We start from the raw sequence: 16,256 nt of genomic DNA, 5'->3' as shown, positions 1-16,256 counted from the left end.
AATGGAAGAGCGTTTGTTCCATTTGTCAAGTATGACACACTTCTTACCCTAACAGTTTCTTAAAATAAAAGCTCGGCTCCCACCACCACGACCACCACCCCTCTTTCCAGAAACCCCCCACACTGATACACACACACACACAAAAAGGAGCAGGAATCCATTAGTTGGAGAGTATTCTCCTGCCAAAGGCGGTATAATGTATTCCAAATTTTCCCAAGCCCTCACTGTACTGGGGTCCCGTTCCCCCCCCTGGGGAAGGGGACTGACGAGCTGATATTTCTCGTGGGTGAGAGATTCAGCGTCCTCCTAACCGTATTTTTTTTTTTAATAAAATAAAACTAAACGTGCTTCCCATGTCTAAAAGTTGCCATGTTTGTGAAGGGGGTGGGGAAAAAATGTCTCCAAGGGTTTCAATTAGCAACAAATGATTATTGCAACGGATTTTTGGTAATGAAAAAATGTGGAGTACCTCTTTCGAGCTGGGATCTCAGGGGCAGTGAAAGAGAGAGAGAGGGGGAGAGGGAGAGAAGGAGAGAGAGAGAAAGAGATTGCTGATTAGCTCGGATCCTTTCCCAACTTGCTTTAGCGTGTGCTTGCGTTCCCTGCCGACCCTACACAGGACACTATATATTTTTTCCCCTTCGGTGCATGTGTTGATAGTTCAGCCTGTAGTTGTTTGCGGTTGGCTTTTTTTTTTTTCCTTTTTCCTTTTTTTTTTTTTTCCCCTGCCGGGGAGGGGGGAGGTGGGGAAGGGGGGGGGGGGGGGGGGGCTGAAATCGGTCGCATCCATCCTACCCCCACAGTCATTAAGTTAGGAGATTTCCCTCTCTTATTTTTTTTTTTCCTCCCCAATTGGAAGGGTGGGTTGTGAATATTTTTTTTTTAAGTCTCGCCTTTCCAGCTCCAAACAAGGTGTAGCGAGACGCTCTTCCTTCTAAGGAATGAAATGAGAGACAAGGATCACTCAAAGACATCTCCTACCTTGGGCTTGGGGATTTTTTCTTAAAGGCGAGGCGCACATTCCTAAGCAGCTATGTACAAAGCCCCCCCTGAAATCTTGTCTGTGTAAAGTTAGAGTGTGTTCAGGATTTTTTTTTTTCCTCTCTCCCAAGGCTGATCGCTAATAATACATCGAAAGCACTTCCCTTTAGGTTGTGGGAAATCTATTCCCTTCACCTTGCCTCCTTTTTTTTTCCCCCTGAAGGCTGTAACTTTACTTTTTTTTTCCTCTTTTTTTTTTTTTTTATCAGTTTGCACAATCGCTTAGATAAACACCAAGAAGGAGACTTCTCTTTAATTACCCAACGCACATCTTTCTGGGGGGCAAACAGCGGTCTGATTATTTTTTTTTTTGTTTGTTTGTTTCACCTGCCAAACTAAAGGAGAGGTAGAAAAAGGAAGATGCAAGCGATTTGGGACCTTGAACAAGGCAAATATGGTTTTGGTATGTTTACTTATAGTTTTTTTTCTTCTTCTTTGACACTTTTTTCGGGCAATGTGTTGTGATTCTTATGTTTCTCTTTTAAGGAAAACAAAAAATCCAAAAAAGCAAATGTTAGCTAACGTACGTCTTAAACGATCGTTTCTAAGGTTACGTGGGTTGCTCTAAGGAGGGGAAGAGGGGAGGGGGGGAGACCCAAGTATGTGTAATTGCAGCACCATCAGTTAGCACGTCCTTTAGCTAAATAAAGCAAGCAGCAAACAAACAAACAAGCGAACAAACCCAACGACCGGAATCGGCTTCCAGGTCCTAGGCAAGGCAAAGCGCCTCAAAGTCATTTCCAAAGCAGCGTCCAGGAGGCAGAGCCCGGTCGCAGCCTCCCCTGCCTGGGTTTCAGGCTGCTCGGGGGGGAGCGGCGGACTGACCTGCTCGGGAGGGTGGGGAGGGCAGGACAAGTCTCTTAACTTAAGTGATAGGTATTAAACTGCACGGAATTGTGTCGCCGTGTGCAGCTGGCAGCGTTTATTTAGGGGGGGGGGGGGGCGGAAAAAAGGTTGGTGGTGAAGGTATAGCGCCGAGATCCCCTCTCCCCCTCCGGTCCCTTCCCTGGCTAAGCAAGTACAATGGAAAGAAGCTGGAATATACTCACCCTCCGAAGGTGTGGTTGGCAGTTCGGCTGAGGCTTTAAGGCAATTATTTATCCTTTTTTTTTTTTTTTTTAAGTATTATTGAAAAAGACGTAGATCTGACTTTAAGCAGCAAAAGTGTTTTGCTCTGACAACAGCACGCGAGGCACGGTTCCTCGTTTAAAAAAAAAAAAAAAAAATCACAAAACAGGATTCCCCCCCCCCCCCCCCCCCCCCAATCCCTTACCACTATCCCTTAAAAATACCTATTCGGTACAGCGCTCGCAGAAACCCTGATGCAGAAATCTTATAGTCCGGTCTAGGAGTGCCCAAGCCAATTAATTTTAAATCCTTAGGAATTAATCAGATTAAAATGTACAGAAGTTTCATTCTCGTATGCATACGTGAGCCAAAAGTCGTTTCCCTTTAAGAGATCCTTTTCTTTTAAAGTTGAATTTTAGGCAGATAAGAGACTTACACTAGGGGGCAGCCAGATACTGTACTTGCTCCAATCTTAAGCAATTTTTTTTCCTCTCTCACAGCATATGCTCTGATTTAGCACTGTAAATTTTTCAGAGGACCCAACTCTGACAGCCCCTGGTGATTTTCAAAGTACCACAAGCCAGTGGTTAAAAATTGCATTGACTTGGAAGTTCAGAGGCACACAATAGGAGCCACTTTCCCTATTCATGGAACTTCAGTGTGGTGGAAGAGAAAAACACACACATACTACATTGAGGGAGAAGAGGAATTCATTGAATTCTGTTAGACGTAACTGCTTTCCACTGAGTTCAGAGCGAAACTCGGTATTTGTTCGATGCTGTATTCATATTGCGATTTAATCTAGAAAGAATTAGAGGACTGTTAGGCAGCTTTCTGCCAGGAAAGCAGCTTCCCCCTCCTTCCTCCTCTTTTTTAAAACCTAAAGATTTACACCGGCTCTATCCCCAACTCTATTTTAGCAAAATAAATCCTTCCACTCCCTCTCATTAAAATAAATTTACATCTGCAGTAAAATGGCAGGAGGGATGCGTTTGTTTATTTGGAAAACCAATACGGTCTTACTTTTAAAACAGAGCATTTCTATTGTCATTTAGGCTCGGAGAAGGACAGTTGAGAATCTCCCCCTTCTTTGCGAAGCGCTCAGGTTTCGAGTATTATTTAGCGAAATTAGCTGCAGTTCATTTTTACATTCATCTGTTCTGCCTCAACCCACTCGCAGGGGTGTTTTCAAATAAATAGCAAAGCATCTAATGGTGCTAATAGATAGTTATATTGCTACATCCCTCGAAGAGCAAATAGTTAATCTGGGGCATTCTTCATTAATGCTTGAGCAATCAGCGTATACGGCGGCTTTTAAGCGTATATCAATGGCTTTTCATTTTTACGATCATACGTTCAAACTATTAATATTGCACGTCCTGTTAAAACCGCTTTCTCTTCTGATTTCTGCATTTGTCAAGGCGGCATTAATGTTTTTTCATATGGAGAATTAATCCTGTTTACTTTGTCAGATTCGAGACAGGAAAGGTTGGTGTTGGGTTGTTTTGTGGTGGGTTGGGTTTTTTTTTTTTTTTCCTCAGGAAATTCAACATCAGCAACAATCTGTGACTATCCTGCATTTTGAACCCCCACCTTCTCCCACCCTCCCCGAAAGGTCACCTCCTCGGCTCTGGGTTATCTGGAAATCATAAGGCAGTTCCCCACATTTTAACGGGGAAAAAGATTGCTTTCCCCCCTTCTGTCTTTCCAGTCCCTCCTGGTCCCTGTTTCGGGGAAAGGTTATTTTTGCTCCGTCAGGATCAATGGGAATGGTGCAGCCTTGTCTTTGAAATTGAGCCGCAGTACATCTTCGTTCGTGGGGGTCTTAATACAGCAGGTTTGGAAGCAGGACGTTGTCAAGTCTAGGTGCTTTTTACAACTTTCCAATCATCTCAGCACCTGCGGCTTTAGTCACATATATTATTTCTGCGGCAGAAGGGGGTGTGCATGTGGCAACATGAAAAAGTGTGTGTGAGGAGGTGAGGGGCAATTAATCCTTTACAGAGTTGTGCACAGGTCTGTGTCCCCACGCCCGCGCTCGGTGACCAGCTCGAATGCGAGCGTACATACACGCGGGTGTTCGCAGAGGAAGGATTGTCCGGCCGAGCATTTAGCTGTCTATTTTAACATGTTTTCTTTTTTATCTCTCCGTCCCTTCTCCTGTTCGAGTGTCTTTTGGTCATTTTTCACTAGGAGACGAACTCCAAGTCCCCGTTCCTCTGGCCGGTAGCTATATTCAGCGGGAAATAAACAACTGTCCGCGCGTACTTAGATCGGTTACCTATGGAGCGGGGCTCCCACTGTAGCACAGGGGTTGTGTTACCGTGTCAGGGTACGTGTGATCCAAAAGGAAAAAAAAAAACAACAACAACACCCAAATAAAGTTAAAGGGGTTGCGATGAGCTGCGTTATAGCGATGCCGTGGAGGTCGCGGGGGAACAGACACGAGTGTCGCGCCCTGCGGAGCTCCGTGGCTGGTTTTCTCCTCCATCGCTGCGGGGAAGGGGTAGATGGTGTCTGGCGTGAAGCCGCGCTCCTCTCGGCCGGCCCGCCGGCTGCCCGGGGCGGCGGGGGGCAGCGGCCGTGCCCCGTTACCCGGTCGGGGCTGTGCGAGCGGCCGGTCCCGGAGCGCCGGTGGCGGCGGGGGGGGTGGGGTGTGGAACGGACGGACGCTCAACACCCCGCGGCTCCGCGGGCGGCCGGGGCGAGCGCAGGTGCTGCCGCCGCCTCCCCCCCGCCCCCCGCTTTCCCCCCCACTGGCCCCGTCTCCCGCCGGTCAACCCGGAGCCAGGCCGAGGGCAACGCCGCCAGCGCCCGGCGGGACCCCCGGCGGGCGGGAGCCCGCGTACCTGCGCAGCGCTACCCCTGACGGGGGAGACAGCGGCCTCTCCCCTCCCCCAGGCGGCGGCGGGGCTCGTGTTGGTTTTATTCAGTGGAGTTTTACCTCATTTTAGCGTCAATTTTCTGATTCTCAACCGCCCCCCCACGCCCCTCACGACTCCCGAGGCCGTGCCCCGGCGGGCGGCCCCAGGTGAGACGGGCGGCGGCGCTCCGCTCCCCCGGCCGGGCTCGCCGTAACCCCCAGCCCCGAGGCGGGGTGGGGAAGCACGGCACGGCGGGGAAGCGGGCCGAGGGGTAAAGAGCGAGAGGAGCGCGGAGCCGGCGGGGAGCAGCGTGCGCGGGGGGACGCCCCGGCCCCGGTCCCGGTCCCGGTCCCCGTGGCGGCGGCAGCAGGAGCGGCGGCGGCCTCTAGGACCGCGCGGGCGGCGGCGGCGGCCATGGCAGGCCGCGCAGGGCGTCGCGGCCCAATGAGGGCCGAGGGGCGGGGCGGGAGCTTTTGACCAGTCAAACGCCGGTCGGGTTGCCTTATAAGGCGCGCGGTCGCCATGGCAACGTGCGCTAAGTTGCAGCAGTCGTGTCAAAGTTCACTCTCCCGCCAGCGGGGCGAGCGGCCGGCGGGGAGCGCGCTCGCCACTCGGCCCACACGCCGCCCGCCCGCGCCGCCGCGCCCCGCCCCGCCCCTCCCCTCACCGCCGCCGGGGGGGGGGAGCCCCCGCTCCCCGCTTTTTTTTTTTTTTGGGGGGGGGGGGGGGAAGGGCTGGCGCGCTCCCCCCGCTCTCCCCGTGGTGATTTTCCCCTCTTCCCCCCCCCCCGCCCCGGCTGAGGAGCGATGCTGCGCGCTGGGTTATGATCCTTCCCTCTCTCTCTCCCTCCTCCTCCTCCTCCTCCTCCTCTTCTCCTCCTCCTCCTCCTCCTCCTCCTCCTCCTCCCGCTCCCCTCTTTTATCATCCTGGCTGGCTGGGCGCTGCGCTGGCGAGTTGACTCCTTCCCTCCCCCCCGCCCCGCGGCCCCCCTCCCCCCGCCCGCGCCGTGAGCACCGGCGGCGCGGAGGCGAGAGCCCACTTGCGAGGCGGCAGAAGCAGCATAAGGCAGCGCGGCGGCAGCGGCGGCGGCGGCGGCAGCACCCGAGCGGCGGCGGCGGCGGGAGCGGCGGCGGCGGGAGCGGCGGCGGCGGGGACACGGCGCGGCGGGAGCGGCGAAGCGGCGGAGCGGGGCAGAGCGGAGCGCGGCGCGGCGGGGACGGAGAGGAGGAACAAATAAACAATCATAATAATAATAATTAATAATAATAACAATAAGAATAATAAAAAAAAGCGAGGAGAGGAGGAGGAAAAAAACCAAACAGCCAGCCCCCCCACCCCCGAGCCCAAAAGAGGGAGAGAGAGAGAGAAAGAGAGCAGCGCCCGGGCGGAGCGGCGGAGAGGAAGAATTAAAGCGAACGAAGGAGGGAGGAGAGACAGAGCAGAGAGAGAGAGAGGAGGAAAGAGGAGGAAAAAAAAAAAAGCCCACAAAAACAAAGCGATCGCAGTTGATGTTGCTGCTGCAAGCTGGACTTCCAAAAACTACGGCGAGACCGTCCGCTCTCCGCGCCGAGAAAAGTCTCCTCAGCTGTGCGTGTTTTTTTCCGCTGTGTGTGTAATCTTTAACCTTTTATTCATTCTTATTTTGATGGCTTTCCTGAATGGCTGACTGCGAGCTTCCCTGGACCTGGCCCCCAGACACCCGCCTCTCCTCCTTCAACTACTCTGCTGCAGATCAGCTCTAAGAGAGAGAGAGGGAGATCTTTGAAGAGATTTTTTTTTTTTTTTTCTCCTCTCTCTCTCTCTCTCTCTCCCTCTCTCCCCCACCCCCACCACCCCTTTACTTTGCTCTCCTGGAGCCCAGACAATCGACTCGCAACTCGCCCCCCCGCACACACACCTCCATCGCCCCGTGCTTCTGCACCTTCGCCGGTACCGGGAGATCCCCCCCACACCGACCCTCCTAAAAAAAAAAAAAAAAAAAAAAAAAAAAGGCAAAACAACAAAAGAGAGAGGGGGAAAGAGAGAGAGAGAGAGGGGAGGGGAAAAAAAAAAAAAAAAGACTGCTGCAAAGCTGATCTGAAAAGCAAAGCAAACAAACTTTGAAAATAAAGGGGGAACAGGAAGTTTGGCAACGGTGTCCAATAGATATGGCAATGGTAGTCGGTGCGTGGCGAGACCCCCAGGACGATGTGCCCGGAGCTCAGGGAACGCAGCCTTCGCAAGCCCCGCCGGTGCAGGGACCGCCGGCCGGGGCCCCGCACACCCCACAGACCCCGGGGCCCGGGGGCCCTCCCAGTACGCCAGCCCAGACCAACCCGCCAAGCCAGCAGAACCAAGGAGACAAACAGCAGCAGCAGCAGCACATTGAATGTGTGGTTTGTGGGGACAAGTCTAGTGGCAAACATTATGGCCAGTTTACCTGCGAGGGTTGCAAGAGTTTCTTCAAGCGGAGTGTAAGGAGGAATCTCAGCTACACTTGTCGTGCCAACAGGAACTGTCCCATTGACCAGCACCACCGCAATCAGTGTCAGTACTGCCGCCTCAAAAAATGCCTCAAAGTTGGCATGAGACGGGAAGGTATTGGGATTTCATTTGTTTTGCAATTTTTTTCACTCGCTGCGTTTTGGGTTTTGTTTTGTTGTGTTGTTTTGGTTGGTTTTTTTTTTTTAAGGATGATTCTTATTATTTTTAACCTCCCTCCCCAAACCCAGCCAGAACCTTTCCTCCCCCCTCGCCCTCCCACCCCCCGAATAAACAGAGAGAAACTTTCTCGTAATGAAAGAAAGAGGTGTTGGAGGGGGTGGGCAGGGGAGGCAGGGGCTCTTGCATGCTTTCTCCTGCACTCGTAATTGATTTGTGTTTGTTTTGATTTTGCTGATGGAGGTTTATTGGAAGTGGATTTTTAGTTTCACGCTGCTTAGAGCGAGATGATTATTCTGACGTGTGGTTACTTTTCCTTCATGTTTCCTCCTGCATGTTCAGCGTTCCCCCCTGTCCCCCGAGCAGCTCTGGAGGGGGGTGGGGGGGTGTCTCTGTGTCTCTGTGCGTGTGTGTACACACACACGGAGCCTCACGAGATGCACACACACATATATATATATCCTCCAGCACCCTGCCTTAGATTGCAATTTTACACAGGCGGTTCAAATTACTATTACAATGGGACTCACCCTACCGAGGCTCTACAGCACTCCACTGTGGATTCCCAGCCGGATTTTTCCTCCTTTAAAAATATATATACACACACATACCCGCGCATGTGTGTATATATATACACATATATTGCCGTGTGCCTGCCTTTCCTGATTGCTATTCTCTCACTTTTCTCGTCCTCCTCTTATTTTCTTGTTCCTCCGGGAGAGGCAGGAAGGGGTAGAAGGGACGGGAGGGGGGGACGGGAGGGGGGGGGGAAGGAGCAGCCCAGAAGTAAGTGTGGGGTGCTCGGGTCTCTGCAAGTCGAGTCTTTGTGATATAAAATTAGACGAGAAATGTGAGCCTGCAGTTTTCCAGTGCGTGCTCTGTGTCTGGACGCTGCTATGTAGGTTAAGGGTTAGGGGGCTTGGGACTTGCTGGGCTCCTCTCTTTGTGTTTCTGCAAGAGTAACTAACCTTGTAATACGTGCGATAACAAATATAAATCAAGCACATTTTTAGGCGTTCTCCCTTCTTGCCGTCTCTCTGCCTCTGAGCCCTTTTTCTCTCTCCTTTTTCTCTCGCTGTCACCGTGTAAATTTATTAACAAAATGAAAGGCCCACTTTCCATGGGCAGCTGAGGAAGGTGCCTTTGGATAATGCCCTCGGCCTCGCCGGGGGACCTGCCGGGGATGCTGTGGGGTGATCTCGCCTCCTTTGATATTTTTTATGAGGGGGGTGGTGGATATAATAACAGCAGCAACAATATATTCAGTGGGCGAGAAACGCGTGTGGGACCAGCGCCGGGGATTTTGAACTGAAGTGTTTCTTCCCTCTTTCCCTCCCCTCCCTCCCCATCCCGCTCCCCCCAGCCGCAAATCAATAAGCTGTTTTAGGTGTAATGAAGAAAAATACCCGGGCACACAAAGACGTATCCTGCATCTCTTGAAGGAGGGGTGGCGGTGGAGAGGAGGGGGGGGAAATAACTGAACTGTGGTGTGTTTGGGGAAGTGAGGCTCTCGGGCTCCTTCAGGCAGTCCTGGCCGAGCGGACAGCATTGCTCAGCTTTTATTGTTGCTTTTACTTGACCCGGGAACTGCGGAGCTTTAAAACGGGGTACGGGCTGAACTCTGGCCGGAAAAAAATGCATGTTCCCCCTTAAGCTGACTCGGTACGGTGTCACACACGCATGCACAAGCACACAAAGCAGGCTGTATTTGAACCGATGGTCGCAATTCAGATATTAATAGCTGTAGTTTCTTCTTTATTTACTGCAGCGGTCCAGAGGGGCAGAATGCCACCCACACAGCCAACTCATGGTCAGTTCGCCTTGACAAACGGGGACCCTCTCAACTGCCATTCCTACCTATCCGGATATATCTCCCTTCTTCTGAGAGCAGAGCCCTACCCCACCTCCCGCTTTGGCAGTCAGTGCATGCAACCCAACAACATCATGGGCATCGAGAACATTTGTGAACTGGCAGCTAGGATGCTCTTCAGCGCGGTGGAGTGGGCCAGGAATATCCCCTTCTTCCCAGACCTCCAGATCACAGACCAGGTGGCCCTCCTGAGGCTGACCTGGAGCGAGTTATTTGTCCTCAACGCTGCCCAGTGCTCCATGCCCCTCCACGTAGCTCCGCTCCTGGCAGCTGCTGGCCTCCACGCTTCGCCAATGTCTGCTGACCGAGTGGTCGCCTTTATGGACCACATACGAATCTTCCAAGAGCAAGTAGAAAAACTGAAAGCATTGCATGTCGACTCTGCAGAATATAGCTGTTTAAAGGCCATAGTCCTCTTCACCTCAGGTAGGCAGCATTTCTTTGCTCTTCCTTTTTCCTTCCCCGGGCCCCCCCTGAGAACTGTTTGCTCTTGCAAAGTGTTATTGCCTGCACCCCATCACCGCTCCCTGCCCCCCGAGAACCAGCATGGTCTCTTTCCTTTTAGGAAACGGTGCCCTGTGGTCTCCCCTTCAGGGCCTCGGATCTGAGCATCCCATCTTCGAGGGAGTGCAAAATTAAAGAAAAAAAATAAAAAAAAATAAAATACATACACACACACACACAAAAAGACAATCAAAACACACCCCAACCCTAGTTGAATAATGCTGGGGACGGGGGAAGAGGGGGCTCGGGAAGAGGCACCCATTCGCCACGAGAGACTGCACTTTTCCCATTGAAAATAATATTTTATTTAACAGTATAGCTCTGGGTTGTTGCATTTAATGACACGCATCCGAACAGCAGCAAAATCTGTTTGATGTTGTTAAATACAAGTCGTCCTATCAGTGAAACCACTTTAAAAAGAGGATCATTTTATGGGCAGCCAGGAAGGGAAAAAAGCCCTGCAGGATTAAAAATTGAATTAAAAAAAAAAAAAAAAAGTTAAATGCGCAAAGCTGAGTTTAAAATATGTTCCCTGCCATCCCATAAAATAAAATAAATCAACTTTCCAAAGAGCTGTCTCTGATTTAAACAGAACGTGGCAGTGAGCAGTTCTGTGTCATTTAAGCTAAGGGGAAAAGTTTGCATTTGTACCCAGCAGGAACTGCATAGTCCAAAGCGAGTAGCGGGTGCGAAAAGATCATTACCATAAGTAGACAGGGATAGTATGAAAAAGTAAGAGGAGACTGAAGCTGCCGCTCCGCAGTGTAATTCCGGGGTGGCACAACCATGCCTCTCCCGAGGAAAAGACCTCGAGGTGTTTCTTAGATAATCAAAGAGGGGGGGGGGGGGAAATATGTGTCAACTTTTGCTGCCTAGAAATAGTGCATGAGTTATAAAGCAATAATTGAGTGCGTTGTGAAATCTAATTAGCTTGCACTAGAGTTTAACCTGGGTGAGTAATAATCCTGATATTAACTCTGGAGGCTAAATTTTTTTTTTTTTTTGAGGGGAAAAAAAATCTGCTCGCTAATTTGTGCAATACGTTATCTCAGATTGCTAACTTTAAGGCTGCATCGGCAACCCAGTGTGCTGGAGCCCTAGAAGTTTTGGGATTAAGTTTAAAAATACATATATTTATTCTGTAACTCATTTGAAAGCTTGGGAAAGTGGCCACGCGATAAACATATGAATGGAAGCAGGACCTGTAAAATAATTACTCATCGGAGTTTTTTAAAGCCTGATATCAGGAAACAGGAAAAAAATGTAGTTTATGTGGGAAAAGAAGGGCTCACAATCCGTTCCTTGTTGTGTTAAAGGGGGTCTGGGGAACGAAGTCATTTTCTGGACTTTGTCCAGGTTCTGGGTCGTGACCTAAACTTCCTTTTATATATTATTGCTTTACACATAAAAAACTTCTCTTTTTTTTTTTTTTTTTTTTTTTTTCCCTCCCCCCCAAATTACTCGTCCTAAAGTCCTAAGGTGATCAATGAGCAGGGCGCATCTAGCCACAGGGAGACAGGGATCCCGAGTGGAAAGGGGTGTACGTGGGGTGCTCATTTTATTTTTCTGTCGTTTTCTAGGATGCATTTTCCTCTCCCTCGCTCAAACGCTCAGCGAGGATCCCACACACGCTCACATCCCTCCCCAGCCCCTGGCCAGCTCACACCCACACCGAGGAGTTTATTTCCAATCCTGCCTTTTCTCCCAAATCACTTTTTTTTTTAGCCTTCTGAGAAAACAATCGTCCGATCCTGTCGTAACTGTTTAATTTATTACTATTTTCAAAATGTGAGGCCTGGCGTGTAAATTGCCTCCCAACTAGATAAACGTTTCTTGTTATCTGATTCTGGGGAAGATAGCCGCATGCAAAAAAAAAATAGGGTGATGCATGCAGCTCCTGCAGCACCCCAATAACCCTCCCTGATGTAAAGCAGACGCACATAGATGCATATAATGTTTGCTGCAGCCTCTTTTAAGAGAAAAAAAAAAAATCTGGGTTCTAATGACTCGCAGAATATGCATGTGTTAGCCCTGTGCCTAGGAAAGCCACAGGGAGGTCAGGTCACAACCTGTGCTCTTTCAGCACAGACGTCTCTGATTTAAAGGGAACTTATTGTATTTTAGCGTATCAGGAAAAAAAAGAAAAAAAAATGTCCAGACCCTATCAGGGAGTTTTCTTCTTGTAAGGGCCTTTAGGTTTAAAAAGAAGAAGAAGAGGAAAAAAAAGAGGGGGGAGTGGAGGGGGGGGAAGAAAGAAAGAGAAAAGAAAAGAGGGGGGAAAAGAAACAGCTCAAATGAACAGAGAGATCACAGTTTGCATGGCTGCCTCTGAATAGGCTAAACTGACAAGATCAGTTTTAAAGGGCCACTTAAATCAGTTTCAAAGACTGAAGAAAAACGCGTTGTCTTCTTTGGGGGAGAATCTGTTGCTGGGTCCGGGGCGCCATTATCTTTGGCTGGGCCAGTTTTTTATTACTATTATGATTTCTATCACTATTATTAGTATTCCTTCTCATCACATGGTTAAGGCTCTCCCCAATTATTTTCCAAAGGGGGGAGAAATAGTGGCTCCCTTTGCCCCCTTTCGACTCAAGCCTTCCCCACCCCCCCAGCCTTTCCCCCTAAAAATATAGATATACGAAATTACGCTTGGCCAGCACCTCCTTGTCAACCCCTCAGGTCTGTCGTGCCATTAGAAATCTCGACTCTGGGAGCTGTGCTCAATCCTAAAGGAGACCCTCCAGAAGAGAGAGAAATACAAACACACACACATACACAGAAAGACAGAGATAGTCCCTTTTGGTAAAACCTATTTAAACTCTGGGGGGCGAGGTGATGGCGCACGATCTACACTTAAATCTAGCAATAAAAACCAGATCAAATTAAAAATTAAAAAAAAAAAAAAACAAACAACTTTTTAATCTGATGATTGTTTTCTTTTTTTCTTTTCTTTCTTTTTTTTTTTTTTTTTTTTTTAATACACTTTCTTCTAGATGCCTGTGGTCTCTCTGATGTAGCCCATGTTGAAAGTTTACAGGAGAAGTCACAGTGTGCTTTGGAAGAGTATGTTAGGAGCCAGTATCCCAACCAGCCAACACGATTCGGGAAGCTATTACTACGTCTCCCCTCCCTTCGCACTGTCTCCTCTTCTGTCATAGAGCAATTGTTTTTCGTCCGTTTGGTAGGTAAAACCCCCATAGAAACCCTAATCAGGGATATGTTACTGTCTGGCAGCAGTTTTAACTGGCCTTATATGTCCATTCAATAAAATATTCGAGAGAGAAAAAAAAAATAAAAATTTAAAAATTGAGAAGGGAGATGAAAGAGAGTGAAAGGAAAGCAAATGACATTTGGGTTCTGGTTGTTTCTTAAATTTCCTTCTGCTAAGAAAGGAGGTAAAAGGATGTTACAAGTTTGCTAAGAGAAGACAGGAAAAAATTAATGGACTGTGAATTAAAAAAAAGAGACTGTCAAATGAACTTTTACAGAATGCATTAAAAACTCCCGTGTCGTTCAGAAAAAAAAACTTGCTACTTATCATTTTTTGTAAAAAATAAAAAAAAGAGAGAAAGAAAAAAGAAAGAAAGAAAAAAGAGAAAGAAGAAGAAAAGAAACGATGGTGGGCTTTTTCTTTTTTTCTTTTTTCTTCTTTTTTTTCTTTTTTTGGGGTAAACTTTTTAAAAAATCTCGCTTAAAGTGCATTTAAAGGAAATTTGGAGAAAATTAGCAGAACGGAAGAAAGTAAGTCTTTTTTTTCCAAATTATTAATTGTCCTATGTGTCTATGTACCTATAGCTGTTCTTTTTTGTATTTTTCTGGTTTCAAACCAGTTTATTCTGTGGTTCTATAATAATTTTTGATATAACCTTGGCTTCTTTAAAAAAAAAAAAAACCTGTGTATCCTTAAAATATATGTTCTGAAAGAATTAAAACTGAGTCCATGAAAGTATCATAGGAAGAAAGGAAAAGAGAAAAAAAAAACCCTCAACAACACAATGATGGAAGCGCACTTAAGGTGGTGACCCAAAAATCTAGCTTGAAGCTGAGAGAGCTATAATTATATAGACCCGAATGAACCACACGTGTCATATAACTACCCCCAAATCTAGGTTTTTTGATATTTCGGACAGAAAATGAACTGTGGGGATTTATTATAGGTAGAAGGAATTTGTGTCCAAGACACACTACGGTTTTGATTTTAAAAACAAACAAACAAGCAAAGTGAACTTTTGTAATTTGAATTGGGTTCCACATAGTTCATCATGAATTGTTATTAAACTCCTCTATCTGTTTGTATATTTGCAAGCCCTTTGTATTATAATAATTGTTGATATTTTCCCTTTTTAAAAAATACCATTGAAATCAGCATGACAAAATAACACTGTTGGCACTTATAGATAACGTGATTGATTCAGTATCTTAGAGTTTACAGTTTTGTGTTTAAAAAAACTGAAGGTTTTTTTTTAAGTGCAACATTTCTGTATACTGTAAAAGTTATAATAACTGAACTGTTTGGTCGAGTCTTTGTGTGTTATATTCCAAGGAAAATTGAAAGTATTCAGAAATTAAAATATTATTTGATATCTGAAACTTGTTTGGCTGTCATAAATGTCTTTCAGAAACCACATTACTTCTCTATAGTTTGCAGTCATTTAAGTCCATAGGCGATTGATTTGTTTACTTGTCACAGTAAGTTTGTAGCAGATGTATTGTAGTGTATTTACCTGTTTAATTCCGGGATGGGGGTGGAGGACTTAAGTTCGTGGTTTATCTCTGGTTTTAGGAAGTACTATGCTGAAATGGTAAACCATCAACCCCCATTCATCTAATCCTCCTGTTAATTAAAAATGGATTTTCTGGAAAAAAAAGGCCCTTATTTTTGTCACACTTAAGTGCCTGCGTAGGAAAGGTATTGTTGTGAAAAAGTATTAGAAATCTGGAGATCAGTATCTATTTTATGATCAGAATGGGGCGAAAATCTTTTGTAAATGTCTGACATACGCGCACAAGATCATTCAAGCAAGGTAATAGCAGTATTGTAAATATAGGTCAGTTGTTTGCAATGAGTTTTCTTTAAGTATGTGTGATTTTTTATAATAACTCCGTAGTTGCCATCTATCGTTGTCATTGAGAGGTCTTCAAATGGAGTGGCTTTAGCTTCTAGCACTGAGGAGTCGGTTTTTAATGTATATATACTCTCAAGTGGATTTTTTTTACCTTAGACTGTGAAAGCATGACCACAGGTCATCTCTATATTTTACGTATGGCATATATGTCTGTATGTATACTTGCATACATACATGCGTAGGCGTTCATGCATCTTTCCTGTGTAGCTACAGGGCCCTCTCTTGCAGTCCTTGCCCAGGCTCAGCTCCCACTGATGCGGTGGGGACCTGCCTGGGCGAGTGGCATAGGATCGGACACACCATTTGTGAATTTAGTGCTATCCCGAGCAGGCAAAAACCCCCAAAAGCTGAAGGAAGGCAAGATGATGTGGTTTTGCAAGGGGTTGATATTTTGTTTTGTGTGTGTGCGTGTCATTTTTTTTTTTTTTTCTCTCTCTCTCCCCCCACCCGCCCTCCCCTTGGTCTATAGCAGATGCTTTGTATGTGAAAGCTTGCAATTTTGTTCTTGTCTGAGGCTTCCCCCTCTCCCTTTTTACCACACGTAACTACACCATGTTGTGGTTTCACAAAAAGAGAGAGAGGGAGGGAGAGAGATCATTCTGTAAAGTCGATTAAACCCTGATCTTTAGTGTGTTCCAGTCAGGCACATCTGTACTGGGGGCTGAGGGGCGTATGACTGTGAATTTGAGCAGAGTTTTACATCTGAATCATGGCTCCTTTTCTATAAATATATAAATATATATAAATATATAAATATACTATTATTGCAGGGGATTGCTGACCTCTAGATTTAGCTTTTTCTATTGCAAGTGCTATCCATGTGAGTGTGTGTGTGTGAAGTTTTTATGCTTACTAAGAACACAGGATCTTGACTTGTTTGTTTTGTGTTAGTTTATTGTAAACAACCATTTGTTGTAAATTGTTATTGGCATTAAATTATAATTTATGATTTTCAAATCCAAAACATTCTCTGCTTTTTATGTTTTAAAGCCTGTAAGCTATCTCTGTATTTATAAGTTTCTTGCAGCGAGCTTTGGTTCACAGAGAATAATAGCAAACAGAAAATGCACCAGGGTTAAATAAAAACACACACACACGCACACACACACACACACACACACAAGCCCCATGTATATATGTTTG

The 16,256-nt window shown here is 46.9% G+C and overlaps 1 protein-coding gene across 3 annotated transcripts; it reads left to right on the top strand.

Moving 5' to 3' along the window:
• Positions 1–508: 508 nt before the first annotated feature.
• On the top strand, positions 509–14,577 carry NR2F2 (nuclear receptor subfamily 2 group F member 2). 3 transcript variants are annotated; one of them, XM_074880027.1, is made up of 3 exons: positions 509–1,444; positions 9,361–9,909; positions 12,981–14,577. In XM_074880027.1, exons 1-3 carry the CDS (start codon positions 1,402–1,404, stop codon positions 13,253–13,255), a joined length of 867 nt encoding a protein of 288 aa, XP_074736128.1. In that variant the 5' UTR covers positions 509–1,401; the 3' UTR covers positions 13,256–14,577. The 3 variants fall into 3 exon arrangements, with proteins under 3 accessions (XP_074736128.1, XP_074736129.1, XP_074736127.1); XM_074880028.1 differs by having other exon boundaries at positions 510–1,444; positions 9,382–9,909; XM_074880026.1 differs by lacking the exon at positions 509–1,444 and adding an exon at positions 5,943–7,550 and having other exon boundaries at positions 9,382–9,909.
• The last annotated feature ends 1,679 nt before the right edge of the window (positions 14,578–16,256 follow it).

The sequence above is a fragment of the Strix uralensis genome, chromosome 11 (genome assembly GCF_047716275.1).
Source record: "Strix uralensis isolate ZFMK-TIS-50842 chromosome 11, bStrUra1, whole genome shotgun sequence".
Taxonomy (NCBI): domain Eukaryota; kingdom Metazoa; phylum Chordata; class Aves; order Strigiformes; family Strigidae; genus Strix; species Strix uralensis.
The sequence above is the reverse complement of the archived record's forward strand: the minus strand, read 5'-3'. Positions and strand labels throughout refer to the sequence as shown.